Source organism: Dendrobates tinctorius, unplaced genomic scaffold, assembly GCF_039654945.1.
Source record: "Dendrobates tinctorius isolate UK_male_01 unplaced genomic scaffold, ASM3965494v1 ptg000063l, whole genome shotgun sequence".
Classification (NCBI taxonomy): Eukaryota; Metazoa; Chordata; class Amphibia; order Anura; family Dendrobatidae; genus Dendrobates; species Dendrobates tinctorius.
The window spans coordinates 31140215-31158752 of record NW_027361731.1 but is presented as its reverse complement, the minus strand read 5'-3'; the positions used below and the strand labels follow the sequence as shown (position 1 = coordinate 31158752).

At 49.7% G+C, this 18538-nt stretch overlaps 2 protein-coding genes across 4 annotated transcripts in view; one reads left to right on the top strand and one right to left on the bottom strand.

Annotated features, from left to right (window-relative positions):
- CACNG4 (calcium voltage-gated channel auxiliary subunit gamma 4) overlaps nt 1–18538 on the top strand; it is a 136159-nt gene that overhangs the window by 113549 nt on the left and 4072 nt on the right. For all 3 annotated transcript variants that reach the window (XM_073579811.1, XM_073579812.1, XM_073579810.1), the window contains one exon: nt 15391–15474. In XM_073579811.1, coding sequence (XP_073435912.1) covers nt 15391–15474 — 84 coding nt within the window. The remainder of the gene's footprint in view (nt 1–15390; nt 15475–18538) is intronic.
- On the bottom strand, nt 15887–18245 carry KRTAP24-1 (keratin associated protein 24-1). The gene is made up of 5 exons (XM_073579626.1): nt 18232–18245; nt 16877–17126; nt 16714–16766; nt 16517–16616; nt 15887–15925 (listed from the first exon to the last, which is right to left on the bottom strand). Exons 1-5 carry the CDS (start codon nt 18243–18245, stop codon nt 15887–15889), a joined length of 456 nt encoding a protein of 151 aa, XP_073435727.1.

The following is an 18538-nucleotide window of genomic DNA, read 5'->3' as shown; positions in this document are numbered from 1 at the left end:
AGGTGACTCTACAGCACACTGTGTGCAGGGCTATCAGCAGGGGGCACTGTGCAGAGTATCACTACTATATACACTCACTGGCCACTTTATTAGGTACACCATGCTAGTAACGGGTTGGACCCCCTTTTGCCTTCAGAACTGCCTCAATTCTTCGTGGCAGAGATTCAACAAGGTGCTGGAAGCATTCCTCAGAGATTTTGGACCATATTGACATGATGGCATCACACAGTTGGCGCAGATTTGTCGGCTGCACATCCCTGATGCGAATCTCCCGTTCCACCACATCCCAAAGATGCTCTATTGGATTGAGATCTGGTGACTGAGGAGGCCATTTGAGTACAGTGAACTCATTGTCATGTTCAAGAAACCAATCTGAGATGATTCGAGCTTTATGACATGGCGCATTATCCTGCTGAAAGTAGCCATCAGATGCCTGTTCTTAGCTGAGAGGAGTGGTACCCAGTGTGGTCTTCTGCTGCTGTAGCCCATCTGCCTCAAAGTTCGACGCACTGTGCGTTCAGAGATGCTCTTCTGCCTACCTTGGTTGTAACGGGTGGCAATTTGAGTCACTGTTGCCTTTCTATCAGCTCGAACCAGTCTGCCCATTCTCCTCTGACCTCTGGCATCAACATGGCATTTCCGGCCACAGAACTGCCGCTCACTGGATTTTTTTTCTTTTTCGGACCATTCTCTGTAAACCCTAGAGATGGTTGTGCGTGAAAATCCCAGTAGATCAGCAGTTTCTGAAATACTCAGACCAGCCCTTCTGGCACCAACAATCATGCCACGTTCAAAGGCACTCAAATCACCTTTCTTCCCCATACTGATGCTCGGTTTGAACTGCAGGAGATTGTCTTGACCATGTCTACATGCCTAAATGCACTGAGTTGCCGCCATGTGATTGGCTGATTAGAAATTAAGTCTTAACACACAGTTGGACAGGTGTACCTAATAAAGTGGCCAGTGAGTGTATAGTCCCTGTACACACTGTGCCCCTGTCTGCAGACCCCCACCCACAATGTAAGGTGACTCTACAGCACACTATGTGCAGGACTATCAGCAGGGGGCACTGTGCAGAGTATCACTACTATATATAGTCCCTGTACACACTGTGCCCCTGTCTGCAGACCCCCACCCACAATGTAAGGTGACTCTACAGCACACTGTGTGCAGGACTATCAGCAGGGGGCACTGTGCAGAGTATCACTACTATATATAGTCCCTGTACACACTGTGCCCCTGTCTGCAGACCCTCACCCACAATGTAAGGTGACTCTACAGCACACTGTGTGCAGGACTATCAGCAGGGGGCACTGTGCAGAGTATCACTACTATATATAGTCCCTGTACACACTGTGCCCCTGTCTGCAGACCCCCACCCACAATGTAAGGTGACTCTACAGCACACTGTGTGCAGGACTATCAGCAGGGGGCACTGTGCAGAGTATCACTACTATATATAGTCCCTGTACACACTGTGCCCCTGTCTGCAGACCCTCACCCACAATGTAAGGTGACTCTACAGCACACTGTGTGCAGGACTATCAGCAGGGGGCACTGTGCAGAGTATCACTACTATATATAGTCCCTGTACACACTGTGCCCCTGTCTGCAGACCCCCATCCACAATGTAAGGTGACTCTACAGCACACTGTGTGCAGGACTATCAGCAGGGGGCACTGTGCAGAGTATCACTACTATATATAGTCCCTGTACACACTGTGCCCCTCTCTGCAGACCCCCACCCACAATGTAAGGTGACTCTACAGCACACTATGTGCAGGACTATCAGCAGGGGGCACTGTGCAGCGTATCACTACAATATATAGTCCCTGTACACACTGTGCCCCTGTCTGCAGACCCCCACCCACAATGTAAGGTGACTACAGTACACTGTGTGCAGGACTATCAGCAGGGGGCACTGTGCAGAGTATCACTACTATATATAGTCCCTGTCTGCAGACCCCCACCCACAATGTAAGGTGACTACAGTACACTGTGTGCAGGAGTATCAGCAGGGGGCACTGTGCAGAGTATCACTACTATATATAGTCCCTGTCTGCAGACCCCCACCCACAATGTAAGGTGACTCTACAGTACACTGTGTGCAGGGCTATCAGCAGGGGGCACTGTGCAGAGTATCACTACTATATATAGTCCCTGTGCATACTGTGCCCCTGTCTGCAGACCCCCACCCACAATGTAAGGTGACTCTACAGCACACTGTGTGCAGGGCTATCAGCAGGGGGCACTGTGCAGAGTATCATTACTATATATAGTCCCTGTCTGCAGACCCCCACCCACAATGTAAGGTGACTCTACAGCAAACTGTGTGCAGGACTATCAGCAGGGGGCACTGTGCAGAGTATCACTACTATATATAGTCCCTGTACACACTGTGCCCCTGTCTGCAGACCCCCACCCACAATGTAAGGTGACTCTACAGCACACTGTGTGCAGGGCTATCAGCAGGGGGCACTGTGCAGAGTATCACTACTATATATAGTCCCTGTACACACTGTGCCCCTGTCTGCAGACCCCCACCCACAATGTAAGGTGACTCTACAGCACACTGTGTGCAGGGCTATCAGCAGGGGGCACTGTGCAGAGTATCACTACTATATATAGTCCCTGTACACACTGTGCCCCTGTCTGCAGACCCCCACCCACAATGTAAGGTGACTCTACAGCACACTGTGTGCAGGGCTATCAGCAGGGGGCACTGTGCAGAGTATCACTACTATATATAGTCCCTGTACACACTGTGCCCCTCTCTGCAGACCCCCACCCACAATGTAAGGTGACTCTACAGCACACTATGTGCAGGACTATCAGCAGGGGGCACTGTGCAGAGTATCACTACGATATATATAGTCCCTGTACACACTGTGCCCCTGTCTGCAGACCCCCACCCACAATGTAAGGTGACTCTACAGCACACTGTGTGCAGGGCTATCAGCAGGGGGCACTGTGCAGAGTATCACTACTATATATAGTCCCTGTACACACTGTGCCCCTGTCTGCAGACCCCCACCCACAATGTAAGGTGACTCTACAGCACACTGTGTGCAGGGCTATCAGCAGGGGGCACTGTGCAGAGTATCACTACTATATATAGTCCCTGTACACACTGTGCCCCTGTCTGCAGACCCCCACCCACAATGTAAGGTGACTCTACAGCACACTGTGTGCAGGGCTATCAGCAGGGGGCACTGTGCAGAGTATCACTACTATATATAGTCCCTGTACACACTGTGCCCCTGTCTGCAGACCCCCACCCACAATGTAAGGTGACTCTACAGCACACTGTGTGCAGGACTATCAGCAGGGGGCACTGTGCAGAGTATCACTACTATATATAGTCCCTGTACACACTGTGCCCCTGTCTGCAGACCCCCACCCACAATGTAAGGTGACTCTACAGCACACTGTGTGCAGGGCTATCAGCAGGGGGCACTGTGCAGAGTATCACTACTATATATAGTCCCTGTACACACTGTGCCCCTCTCTGCAGACCCCCACCCACAATGTAAGGTGACTCTACAGCACACTATGTGCAGGACTATCAGCAGGGGGCACTGTGCAGAGTATCACTACAATATATAGTCCCTGTACACACTGTGCCCCTGTCTGCAGACCCCCACCCACAATGTAAGGTGACTACAGTACACTGTGTGCAGGACTATCAGCAGGGGGCACTGTGCAGAGTATCACTACTATATATCGTCCCTGTCTGCAGACCCCCACCCACAATGTAAGGTGACTACAGTACACTGTGTGCAGGACTATCAGCAGGGGGCACTGTGCAGAGTATCACTACTATATATAGTCCCTGTCTGCAGACCCCCACCCACAATGTAAGGTGACTGTACAGTACACTGTGTGCAGGGCTATCAGCAGGGGGCACTGTGCAGAGTATCACTACTATATATAGTCCCTGTACACACTGTGCCCCTGTCTGCAGACCCCCACCCACAATGTAAGGTGACTCTACAGCACACTGTGTGCAGGGCTATCAGCAGGGGGCACTTTGCAGAGTATCACTACTATATATAGTCCCTGTCTGCAGACCCCCACCCACAATGTAAGGTGACTCTACAGCAAACTGTGTGCAGGACTATCAGCAGGGGGCACTGTGCAGAGTATCACTACTATATATAGTCCCTGTACACACTGTGCCCCTGTCTGCAGACCCCCACCCACAATGTAAGGTGACTCTACAGCACACTGTGTGCAGGGCTATCAGCAGGGGGCACTGTGCAGAGTATCACTACTATATATAGTCCCTGTACATACTGTGCCCCTGTCTGCAGACCCCCACCCACAATGTAAGGTGATTCTACAGCACACTGTGTGCAGGACTATCAGCAGGGGGCACTGTGCAGAGTATCACTACTATATATAGTCCCTGTACACACTGTGCCCCTGTCTGCAGACCCCCACCCACAATGTAAGGTGACTCTACAGCACACTGTGTGCAGGGCTATCAGCAGGGGGCACTGTGCAGAGTATCACTACTATATATAGTCCCTGTACATACTGTGCCCCTGTCTGCAGACCCCCACCCACAATGTAAGGTGATTCTACAGCACACTGTGTGCAGGACTATCAGCAGGGGGCACTGTGCAGAGTATCGCTACTATATATAGTCCCTGTACACACTGTGCCCCTGTCTGCAGACCCCCACCCACAATGTAAGGTGATTCTACAGCACACTGTGTGCAGGACTATCAGCAGGGGGCACTGTGCAGAGTATCGCTACTATATATAGTCCCTGTACACACTGTGCCCCTGTCTGCAGACCCCCACCCACAATGTAAGGTGACTCTACAGCACACTGTGTGCAGGGCTATCAGCAGGGGGCACTGTGCAGAGTATCACTACTATATACACTCACTGGCCACTTTATTAGGTACACCATGCTAGTAATGGGTTGGACCCCCTTTTGCCTTCAGAACTGCCTCAATTCTTCGTGGCAGAGATTCAACAAGGTGCTGGAAGCATTCCTCAGAGATTTTGGACCATATTGACATGATGGCATCATACAGTTGGCGCAGATTTGTCGGCTGCACATCCCTGATGCGAATCTCCCGTTCCACCACATCCCAAAGATGCTCTATTGGATTGAGATCTGGTGACTGAGGAGGCCATTTGAGTACAGTGAACTCATTGTCATGTTCAAGAAACCAATCTGAGATGATTCGAGCTTTATGACATGGCGCATTATCCTGCTGAAAGTAGCCATCAGATGCCTGTTCTTAGCTGAGAGGAGTGGTACCCAGTGTGGTCTTCTGCTGCTGTAGCCCATCTGCCTCAAAGTTCGACGCACTGTGCGTTCAGAGATGCTCTTCTGCCTACCTTGGTTGTAACGGGTGGCAATTTGAGTCACTGTTGCCTTTCTATCAGCTCGAACCAGTCTGCCCATTCTCCTCTGACCTCTGGCATCAACAAGGCATTTCCGGCCACAGAACTGCCGCTCACTGGATTTTTTTTCTTTTTCGGACCATTCTCTGTAAACCCTAGAGATGGTTGTGCGTGAAAATCCCAGTAGATCAGCAGTTTCTGAAATACTCAGACCAGCCCTTCTGGCACCAACAATCATGCCACGTTCAAAGGCACTCAAATCACCTTTCTTCCCCATACTGATGCTCGGTTTGAACTGCAGGAGATTGTCTTGACCATGTCTACATGCCTAAATGCACTGAGTTGCCGCCATGTGATTGGCTGATTAGAAATTAAGTCTTAACACACAGTTGGACAGGTGTACCTAATAAAGTGGCCAGTGAGTGTATAGTCCCTGTACACACTGTGCCCCTGTCTGCAGACCCCCACCCACAATGTAAGGTGACTCTACAGCACACTGTGTGCAGGACTATCAGCAGGGGGCACTGTGCAGAGTATCACTACTATATATAGTCCCTGTACACACTGTGCCCCTGTCTGCAGACCCCCACCCACAATGTAAGGTGACTCTACAGCGCACTGTGTGCAGGGCTATCAGCAGGGGGCACTGTGCAGAGTATCACTACTATATATAGTCCCTGTACACACTGTGCCCCTGTCTGCAGACCCCCACCCACAATGTAAGGTGACTCTACAGCACACTGTGTGCAGGACTATCAGCAGGGGGCACTGTGCAGAGTATCACTACTATATATAGTCCCTGTACATACTGTGCCCCTGTCTGCAGACCCCCACCCACAATGTAAGGTGACTCTACAGCACACTGTGTGCAGGACTATCAGCAGGGGGCACTGTGCAGAGTATCACTACTATATATAGTCCCTGTACACACTGTGCCCCTGTCTGCAGACCCCTACCCACAATGTAAGGTGACTCTACAGCACACTGTGTGCAGGACTATCAGCAGGGGGCACTGTGCAGAGTATCACTACTATATATAGTGCCTGTACACACTGTGCCCCTGTCTGCAGACCCCCACCCACAATGTAAGGTGATTCTACAGCACACTGTGTGCAGGGCTATCAGCAGGGGGCACTGTGCAGAGTATCACTACTATATATAGTCCCTGTACATACTGTGCCCCTGTCTGCAGACCCCCACCCACAATGTAAGGTGACTCTACAGTACACTGTGTGCAGGGCTATCAGCAGGGGGCACTGTGCAGAGTATCACTACTATATATAGTGCCTGTACACACTGTGCCCCTGTCTGCAGACCCCCACCCACAATGTAAGGTGACTCTACAGTACACTGTGTGCAGGGCTATCAGCAGGGGGCACTGTGCAGAGTATCACTACTATATATAGTCCCTGTACATACTGTGCCCCTGTCTGCAGACCCCCACCCACAATGTAAGGTGACTCTACAGCACACTGTGTGCAGGACTATCAGCAGGGGGCACTGTGCAGAGTAGCACTACTATATATAGTCCCTGTACACACTGTGCCCCTGTCTGCAGACCCCCACCCACAATGTAAGGTGACTCTACAGCAAACTGTGTGCAGGACTATCAGCAGGGGGCACTGTGCAGAGTATCACTACTATATATAGTCCCTGTACACACTGTGCCCCTGTCTGCAGACCCCCACCCACAATGTAAGGTGACTCTACAGCACACTGTGTGCAGGACTATCAGCAGGGGGCACTGTGCAGAGTATCACTACTATATATAGTCCCTGTACATACTGTGCCCCTGTCTGCAGACCCCCACCCACAATGTAAGGTGACTCTACAGCACACTGTGTGCAGGACTATCAGCAGGGGGCACTGTGCAGAGTATCACTACTATATATAGTCCCTGTACACACTGTGCCCCTGTCTGCAGACCCCCACCCACAATGTAAGGTGACTCTACAGCACACTGTGTGCTGGACTATCAGCAGGGGGCACTGTGCAGAGTATCACTACTATATATAGTCCCTGTACACACTGTGTCCCTGTCTGCAGACCCCCACCCACAATGTAAGGTGACTCTACAGCAAACTGTGTGCAGGACTATCAGCAGGGGGCACTGTGCAGAGTATCACTACTATATATAGTCCCTGTACATACTGTGCCCCTGTCTGCAGACCCCCACCCACAATGTAAGGTGACTCTACAGTACACTGTGTGCAGGGCTATCAGCAGGGGGCACTGTGCAGAGTATCACTACTATATATAGTCCCTGTACACACTGTGCCCCTGTCTGCAGACCCCCACCCACAATGTAAGGTGACTACAGCACACTGTGTGCAGGACTATCAGCAGGGGGCACTGTGCAGAGTATCACTACTATATATAGTCCCTGTACACACTGTGCCCCTGTCTGCAGACCCCCACCCACAATGTAAGGTGATTCTACAGCACACTGTGTGCAGGACTATCAGCAGGGGGCACTGTGCAGAGTATCACTACTATATATAGTCCCTGTACACACTGTGCCCCTGTCTGCAGACCCCCACCCACAATGTAAGGTGATTCTACAGCACACTGTGTGCAGGACTATCAGCAGGGGGCACTGTGCAGAGTATCACTACTATATATAGTGCCTGTACACACTGTGCCCCTGTCTGCAGACCCCCACCCACAATGTAAGGTGACTCTACAGCACACTGTGTGCAGGACTATCAGCAGGGGGCACTGTGCAGAGTATCACTACTATATATAGTCCCTGTACACACTGTGCCCCTGTCTGCAGACCCCCACCCACAATGTAAGGTGATTCTACAGCACACTGTGTGCAGGACTATCAGCAGGGGGCACTGTGCAGAGTATCACTACTATATATAGTCCCTGTACACACTGTGCCCCTGTCTGCAGACCCCCACCCACAATGTAAGGTGATTCTACAGCACACTGTGTGCAGGACTATCAGCAGGGGGCACTGTGCAGAGTATCACTACTATATATAGTCCCTGTACACACTGTGCCCCTGTCTGCAGACCCCCACCCACAATGTAAGGTGATTCTACAGCACACTGTGTGCAGGACTATCAGCAGGGGGCACTGTGCAGAGTATCACTACTATATATAGTGCCTGTACACACTGTGCCCCTGTCTGCAGACCCCCACCCACAATGTAAGGTGACTCTACAGCACACTGTGTGCAGGACTATCAGCAGGGGGCACTGTGCAGAGTATCACTACTATATATAGTCCCTGTACACACTGTGCCCCTGTCTGCAGACCCCCACCCACAATGTAAGGTGACTCTACAGCACACTGTGTGCAGGACTATCAGCAGGGGGCACTGTGCAGAGTATCACTACTATATATAGTCCCTGTACACACTGTGCCCCTGTCTGCAGACCCCCACCCACAATGTAAGGTGACTCTACAGCACACTGTGTGCAGGACTACCAGCAGGGGGTACTGTGCAGAGTATCACTACTATATATAGTCCCTGTACACACTGTGCCCCTGTCTGCAGACCCCCACCCACAATGTAAGGTGACTACAGCACACTGTGTGCAGGACTATCAGCAGGGGGCACTGTGCAGAGTATCACTACTATATATAGTCCCTGTACACACTGTGCCCCTGTCTGCAGACCCCCACCCACAATGTAAGGTGATTCTACAGCACACTGTGTGCAGGACTATCAGCAGGGGGCACTGTGCAGAGTATCACTACTATATATAGTCCCTGTACACACTGTGCGTTTTCTGCAGACCCCCACCCACAATGTAAGGTGACTCTACAGCACACTGTGTGCAGGACTATCAGCAGGGGGCACTGTGCAGAGTATCACTACTATATATAGTCCCTGTACATACTGTGCCCCTGTCTGCAGACCCCCACCCACAATGTAAGGTGACTCTACAGTACACTGTGTGCAGGGCTATCAGCAGGGGGCACTGTGCAGAGTATCACTACTATATATAGTCCCTGTACACACTGTGCCCCTGTCTGCAGACCCCCACCCACAATGTAAGGTGACTACAGTACACTGTGTGCAGGACTATCAGCAGGGGGCACTGTGCAGAGTATCACTACTATATATAGTCCCTGTACACACTGTGCCCCTGTCTGCAGACCCCCACCCACAATGTAAGGTGATTCTACAGCACACTGTGTGCAGGACTATCAGCAGGGGGCACTGTGCAGAGTATCACTACTATATATAGTGCCTGTACACACTGTGCCCCTGTCTGCAGACCCCCACCCACAATGTAAGGTGACTCTACAGCACACTGTGTGCAGGACTATCAGCAGGGGGCACTGTGCAGAGTATCACTACTATATATAGTCCCTGTACACACTGTGCCCCTGTCTGCAGACCCCCACCCACAATGTAAGGTGACTCTACAGCACACTGTGTGCAGGACTATCAGCAGGGGGCACTGTGCAGAGTATCACTACTATATATAGTCCCTGTACACACTGTGCCCCTGTCTGCAGACCCCCACCCACAATGTAAGGTGACTCTACAGCACACTGTGTGCAGGACTATCAGCAGGGGGCACTGTGCAGAGTATCACTACTATATATAGTCCCTGTACACACTGTGCCCCTGTCTGCAGACCCCCACCCACAATGTAAGGTGACTCTACAGCAAACTGTGTGCAGGACTATCAGCAGGGGGCACTGTGCAGAGTATCACTACTATATATAGTCCCTGTACATACTGTGCCCCTGTCTGCAGACCCCCACCCACAATGTAAGGTGACTCTACAGCACACTGTGTGCAGGACTATCAGCAGGGGGCACTGTGCAGAGTATCACTACTATATATAGTCCCTGTACACACTGTGCCCCTGTCTGCAGACCCCCACCCACAATGTAAGGTGACTCTACAGCACACTGTGTGCAGGACTATCAGCAGGGGGCACTGTGCAGAGTATCACTACTATATATAGTCCCTGTACACACTGTGTCCCTGTCTGCAGACCCCCACCCACAATGTAAGGTGACTCTACAGCAAACTGTGTGCAGGACTATCAGCAGGGGGCACTGTGCAGAGTATCACTACTATATATAGTCCCTGTACATACTGTGCCCCTGTCTGCAGACCCCCACCCACAATGTAAGGTGACTCTACAGTACACTGTGTGCAGGGCTATCAGCAGGGGGCACTGTGCAGAGTATCACTACTATATATAGTCCCTGTACACACTGTGCCCCTGTCTGCAGACCCCCACCCACAATGTAAGGTGACTACAGTACACTGTGTGCAGGACTATCAGCAGGGGGCACTGTGCAGAGTATCACTACTATATATAGTCCCTGTACACACTGTGCCCCTGTCTGCAGACCCCCACCCACAATGTAAGGTGATTCTACAGCACACTGTGTGCAGGACTATCAGCAGGGGGCACTGTGCAGAGTATCACTACTATATATAGTCCCTGTACACACTGTGCCCCTGTCTGCAGACCCCCACCCACAATGTAAGGTGATTCTACAGCACACTGTGTGCAGGACTATCAGCAGGGGGCACTGTGCAGAGTATCACTACTATATATAGTCCCTGTACACACTGTGCCCCTGTCTGCAGACCCCCACCCACAATGTAAGGTGACTCTACAGCACACTGTGTGCAGGACTATCAGCAGGGGGCACTGTGCAGAGTATCACTACTATATATAGTCCCTGTACACACTGTGCCCCTGTCTGCAAACCCCCACCCACAATGTAAGGTGACTCTACAGCACACTGTGTGCAGGACTATCAGCAGGGGGCACTGTGCAGAGTATCACTACTATATATAGTCCCTGTACATACTGTGCCCCTGTCTGCAGACCCCCACCCACAATGTAAGGTGACTCTACAGCACACTGTGTGCAGGACTATCAGCAGGGGGCACTGTGCAGAGTATCACTACTATATATAGTCCCTGTACATACTGTGCCCCTGTCTGCAGACCCCCACCCACAATGTAAGGTGACTCTACAGTACACTGTGTGCAGGGCTATCAGCAGGGGGCACTGTGCAGAGTATCACTACTATATATAGTCCCTGTACACACTGTGCCCCTGTCTGCAGACCCCCACCCACAATGTAAGGTGACTACAGTACACTGTGTGCAGGACTATCAGCAGGGGGCACTGTGCAGAGTATCACTACTATATATAGTCCCTGTACACACTGTGCCCCTGTCTGCAGACCCCCACCCACAATGTAAGGTGATTCTACAGCACACTGTGTGCAGGACTATCAGCAGGGGGCACTGTGCAGAGTATCACTACTATATATAGTGCCTGTACACACTGTGCCCCTGTCTGCAGACCCCCACCCACAATGTAAGGTGACTCTACAGCACACTGTGTGCAGGACTATCAGCAGGGGGCACTGTGCAGAGTATCACTACTATATATAGTCCCTGTACACACTGTGCCCCTGTCTGCAGACCCCCACCCACAATGTAAGGTGACTCTACAGCACACTGTGTGCAGGACTATCAGCAGGGGGCACTGTGCAGAGTATCACTACTATATATAGTCCCTGTACACACTGTGCCCCTGTCTGCAGACCCCCACCCACAATGTAAGGTGACTCTACAGCACACTGTGTGCAGGACTACCAGCAGGGGGTACTGTGCAGAGTATCACTACTATATATAGTCCCTGTACACACTGTGCCCCTGTCTGCAGACCCCCACCCACAATGTAAGGTGACTACAGCACACTGTGTGCAGGACTATCAGCAGGGGGCACTGTGCAGAGTATCACTACTATATATAGTCCCTGTACACACTGTGCCCCTGTCTGCAGACCCCCACCCACAATGTAAGGTGATTCTACAGCACACTGTGTGCAGGACTATCAGCAGGGGGCACTGTGCAGAGTATCACTACTATATATAGTCCCTGTACACACTGTGCGTTTTCTGCAGACCCCCACCCACAATGTAAGGTGACTCTACAGCACACTGTGTGCAGGACTATCAGCAGGGGGCACTGTGCAGAGTATCACTACTATATATAGTCCCTGTACACACTGTGCCCCTGTCTGCAGACCCCCACCCACAATGTAAGGTGACTCTACAGCACACTGTGTGTAGGACTATCAGCAGGGGGCACTGTGCAGAGTATCACTACTATATATAGTCCCTGTACACACTGTGCATTTTCTGCAGATTTCCCTCCTCCTGAATGCTGATTGGATGGTACGGATGGAGCAGATCAGGCAATGTGTATTTATGTAATGAGGGGGTGTGGCCTCTGGATGGCCCGCCTTTTATAGGGGTGTACTGAATTATTCCTTGACTGCAGAGGACGCCGCTCCTGAGATTGCAGTGAATGGAAGTTGCTAATTATTTGCTCAAAAGCTTGTGAAAGTTTTTTTTTCTGCAGAAAACTAAAATCTTCTCCGTGAACGGCGGGTCAGCGCCGGAGCCGAGCTGTGTCCTCCACCTGTGGACTTGTCCAATCAGACCACGGTCCGTGTATGTGGAGTACACACGTGAGTCATCATCTACTCCTGTCCCCGTCGGTCATTTTTCGGATGAGTGTTCATTGGAGCTGACAGCCATGAGCAGCCGCCGCCGCACGCTTGTGTATGAGATGTGGCATTTGGTGAGGGGTTGTGGACAGGCGTCCTCCGGCAGGAGCGGCCCCCATCACCTCATTAGGAGCCTGGTTACCCCCGAGCTTCAGTCCCGTCAGAGCCCGTGTGCTGAAGATAGGTCCGCTCCCTGACATCGCCCATGATGCATCCCTGCTCTGTCGCTGTTCACACTTTTCCTGGTGTCCTGGTGTCCTAGTTTTACACAACGGTGACTCCGACTCCTGGAGAAGAAGAGTCTACTGCAGAGAGTCCCTGACATGCTCAGACTGTCTGACAGGAGAGCAGGAGGATCCCCCAGTGGGCCCCCATGCAGGGATGGACTATGTATATGGGCATCATCTCAACATTCATTTATCAAACTACCCCATTACGCAGAAATAGGGGCAAATTTATGAGTGAGGGTGATGGGATACTTGCATGGGCCACCAGACTCCTTGTTACTGGTGGGCCCTTGGCACCCCAGTCCGGCACTGGAAGAAATGAGGATGGCGACAGTGGGGCAAGAGGTCTCAGGATGGCAGCACTCACAGCCACTGGTGTGGGACTTCTAGATGTTCTAGGTGATGCATATACCGGTATGTTTGCACCCTCAAAACTGGGCCCCAAGAAATGTTCCTCAGGGAAGTCAAGAAGCCTGATCGGAGCAGTCAGGACGCCTCCTAAGAAAGGGAGTAATATATCACTGGAGCAGAACGTCTGCGCCTCTGGTCTCCATCTACGACAACTATGACTTTCATTCTACTCTACGTCTTCTACTCCCATCTCTAGATCTTCAGGGGCCTTTATATATACAGATATCTCACCAAGTTCTATTCAATCACACCAAGATTGTTGTGTGTATGTAGCCATTTGATCTGATTGAAATCTGTCTCGTCTCCCAGAAAATTGAAGGACTTAAACAATCCACCTGTCAAACATGACTCCATTATAGAATAGAAGGACTGATTACAACTGACAGGAGGTGAGTAGATCTGGTGGTGCTAATGGCAAACTCAGTTCAGTGTCATCATTGGTCTGATTGGTTAGATATCTGTTGTGTAAACTCAGCTTATTACTGTTAAGGAGGTCCTCTATCATAGTAGGGTCTTTATTAAGATGGTTGTAAGGTCCTCTACCATAGTAGAGTCTTCTACTGATATGGTTGTGAAGCCCTCTACCATAATAGGGTCTTCTACAGAGATGGTTGTGAAGTCCTCTACCATAATAGGGTCTTCTACTGAGATGGTTGTGAAGCCCTCTACCAAAGTAGGGTCTTCTACTAAAATGGTTGTGAGGTCCTCTACCATAGTAGGGTCTTCTACTGAGATGGTTGTGAGATCCTCTACCATAGTAGGGTCTTCTACGGAGATGGTTGTGAGGTGCTCTACCATAGTAGGGTCTTCTACTGATATGGTTGGATCTACTGATGTCTTGTTCTGCTACAATGATAGTTGAGTCTTTTGGTATAGGAGATAGCTCTTCTATCCCGATATATCAGTCTTCTACCATAGAGACCTCTACTACAAGAGCCTGGTCTTCTACTCTAATATCTGAGTCTTCTACCAAGGTATTTGGGTCTTTTACCAGGATGTTGGGGTCTATTACTATAGCAGTTAGCTTTTCTATACCAATGTCTTGGTATCAATGTCTAACTCTACGTTAGTTAACTCTTCTGTTATGATGTCTTGATCTTCCACTGTATCAGTTGGATCTTCTGCTCCAATGTCTCAGACTTCTACCAAGATAGTTAGGTCTTCTACTAATATGGTTGGGTCTATTGATGTCTTGTTCTTCTTCCTTGATTGTTGACTCTTTTATGGCAATTTTCTCTTCTATTCCAATGTCTCGGTCTTTTACTATAGTTTTTTGTCCTCTACTGCAAGAGCTTGGTCTTCTATTCCGATATCTGAGTCTTCTACCATGGTATTTGGGTCTTTTACCAGGATGGTAGGGTCTCTTACTATAGCAGTTAGCTTTTCTATACTGATGTCATCTGCTACTGGAGTTAAGCCTTCTGCTCTAACGCCTGGGTGTTCTCGGATGGTTGGGTCTTCTACCAAGATGGTTGTGTTTTCCTCTACGATAGTTAACTCTTCTGTTCTGATGTCTTGGTTTTCTACTGTGTCAGTTGGATCTTCTAGTCCAGTTTCTGGGACTTCTACCAAGATAGTTGGGTCTTCTACTAATGTGGTTGGGTCTATTGATGTCTTATTCTTCACCCATGATTGTTGATGACTCTTTTATTCCAATCTACCACCTGGCACCTCCAGGGGTGAAGACATCCTGTAAGTTGGGATCTCATAAAATCCTAAAGAGCTGAGCACATCCCACAATGAGCCTCCACATGATCACGGGGAGATAATAAAGAGCGAATTTTGGTTTCTGAAAGGGGGATTTTTTTCTTGTATTTGCAGATAATATTTGCTCATGTTCTCATGTACGGATTAATCTGTTTCTTCAGGTCTCTACAAAGGAAACTGCTTCAGGATTAATCACTTCCCAGAAGACAATGACTACGACCACGACAGCTCTGAATATCTGCTACGTAAGTGACTATTCTACTGTAACCATGATGTCACCACTAAGGGGGGGGGCTGACAACCTCTCACGCGTATAGTAGTCAGCAGTAATGGATGATATTCCTCCGGACGTAGCATTCTAGAGCCCTCCATTATATACAGTGTATGGATAGAATTCTTTATAGGTCGTGGCTAGTGACATGAATCCATAGAGAAACTAAAGCCCCCCCGGGCATCTCATTCATAACATGACATATGTAACTACAGACAGACAAGTTCGGCCCCCCCCAGGGCGTCAAAAAGCACAAATGTGGGAGCAGGGCCCGGTACCTGGCGCCGGTCAATGACTTTCCAGGTTTCCAGTTTACTTGTTGGCTTCAAATAGGAAAGGAAAGGTTTCCTAAAATAGTCCGAGCCTCGAGGACTGAACTGAAGCATTTAACGAGAGCCCTCGACACAAAGAGAGTACACCCAGGACTGAGAGTAGAAAACACCGGATACAACGTAACAGAGAGAGAGAAATGAAACCCTGGATACAATGTAACTGAGTAGTGAAACATTGGAGACTATGTAACCAAGAGGTGAAACCCTGGATACACTATAACCGACAGGTGAAACCCCAGATGCAATGTAACAGAGAGGTGAAACACTGGAGACTATGTAACCGAGAGGTGAAACCCCGGATACACTGTAACCGAGGGGTGAAACCCCGGGTACAATGTAACCGAGTAGTGAAACATTGGAGACTATGTAACCGAGAGGTGAAACCCCGGATACAATGTAACAGAGAGGTGAAACATTGGAGACTATGTAACCGAGAGGTGAAACCCTGGATACACTATAACAGAGAGGTGAAACCCCGGATGCAATGTAACAGAGAGGTGAAACATTGGAGACTATGTAACCGAGAGGTGAAACCCTGGATACACTATAACAGAGAGGTGAAACCCCGGATGCAATATAACAGAGAGGTGAAACCCCGGATACAATGTAACAGAGAGGTGAAACCCTGGATACACTATAACAGAAAGGTGAAACCCTGGATACACTATAACAGAAAGGTGAAACCCTGGATACAATGTAACAGAGAGGTGAAACCCTGGATACAATGTAACAGAGAGGTGAAACCCTGGATGCAATATAACAGAGAGGTGAAACCCTGGATACACTATAACAGAGAGGTGAAACCCCGGATACACTGTAACCGAGAGGTGAAACCCCGGATACACTGTAACCGAGAGGTGAAACCCCGGATACACTGTAACCGAGAGGTGAAACCCCGGATACACTGTAACCGAGAGGTGAAACCCCGGATACACTGTAACCGAGAGGTGAAACCCCGGATACAATGTAACAGAGAGGTGAAACCCTGGATACAATGTAACAGAGAGGTGAAACCCCGGATACACTGTAACAGAGAGGTGAAACCCCGGATACAATGTAACAGAGAGGTGAAACCCTGGATACAATGTAACAGAGAGGTGAAACCCTGGATACAATGTAACAGAGAGGTGAAACCCTGGATACAATGTAACAGAGAGGTGAAACCCTGGATACAATGTAACAGAGAGGTGAAACCCTGGATACAATGTAACAGAGAGGTGAAACCCTGGATACAATGTAACAGAGAGGTGAAACCCTGGATACACTATAACAGAGAGGTGAAACCCCGGATACACTATAACAGAGAGGTGAAACCCCGGAGGCAATGTAACAGAGAGGTGAAACCCCGGATACACTATAACAGAGAGGTGAAACCCCGGAAGCAATGTAACCGAGAGGTGAAACCCCGGATACACTGTAACCGAGAGGTGAAACCCCGGAAACACTGTAACCGAGAGGTGAAACGCTGGATACACTGTAACCAAGAGGTGAAACCCCGGATACAATGTAACCGAGAGGTGAAACCCCGGATACACTGTAACCGAGAGGTGAAACCCCGGATACACTGTAACTGAGTGGTGAAACCCCGGATACACTGTAACTGAGTAGTGAAACATTGCAGACTATGTAACAGAGAGGTGAAACCCCGGATACAAGGTAACAGAGAGGTGAAACCCCGGATACAATGTAACAGAGGTGAATACCCGGATACAATGTAACAGAGAGGTGAAACCCCGGATACAATGTAACAGAGAGGTGAAACACCGGATACAATGTAACAGAGAGGTGAAACCCCGGATACAATGTAACAGAGAGGTGAAACCCCGGATGCAATGTAACAGAGAGGTGAAACCCCGGATGCAATGTAACAGAGAGGTGAATCCCCGGATACAATGTAACAGAGAGGTGAATCCCCGGATACAATGTAACAGAGAGGTGAATCCCCGGATACACTGTAACAGAGAGGTGAAACCCCGGATACACTATAACAGAGAGGTGAATCCCCGGATGCAATGTAACAGAGAGGTGAAACCCCGGATACAATGTAACAGAGAGGTGAAACACCGGATACAATGTAACAGAGAGGTGAAACCCCGGATACAATGTAACAGAGAGGTGAAACCCCGGATGCAATGTAACAGAGAGGTGAATCCCCGGATACAATGTAACAGAGAGGTGAATCCCCGGATACAATGTAACAGAGAGGTGAAACCCCGGATACACTATAACAGAGAGGTGAATCCCCGGATGCAATGTAACAGAGAGGTGAAACCCCGGATACACTATAACAGAGAGGTGAAACCCCGGATACAATGTAACAGAGAGGTGAAACCCCGGATACAATGTAACAGAGAGGTGAAACCCCAGATACAATGTAACAAAAAGGAAACAAACTTTACACAATTCTCTCCATTGTGCCAATTCATAATTTTCATCCAAGTACAGCCATGCAGTGCAGAGTGTAATTTCGGCTTTTTGGAGCAAGAAACCACCCCTAATGCTTCACCTAACTAAATGTTAATAGCCCCTCTTTTCACTGATTCCCATGGTTCCCCTTTCTTCACAGCCCCCCGACCTGCATTGTCGCCGGACGCTCCTTTCCTTACATGTATCCCTGCCGGCTCCTGAGCCCTCCTGCCCCGCTGGTTGAACCTTTAATTATCCCCTCTGTACATAAGCCCCCTCAGCCCTGGACCCTCATGCTCC

Excerpts from the sequence above, each read along its gene's own strand:
- KRTAP24-1 (XM_073579626.1), bottom strand. Across the intron at positions 16,767-16,876 it reads TCTGTTACATTGTATCCGGG|TGTATCCGGGGTTTCACCTC; the intron begins GTTTCACCTCTC and ends TCTCGGTTACAG. Across the intron at positions 15,926-16,516 it reads TCTGTTACATTGTATCCAGG|TCCTGGGTGTACTCTCTTTG; the intron begins GTTTCACCTTTC and ends TTCTACTCTCAG.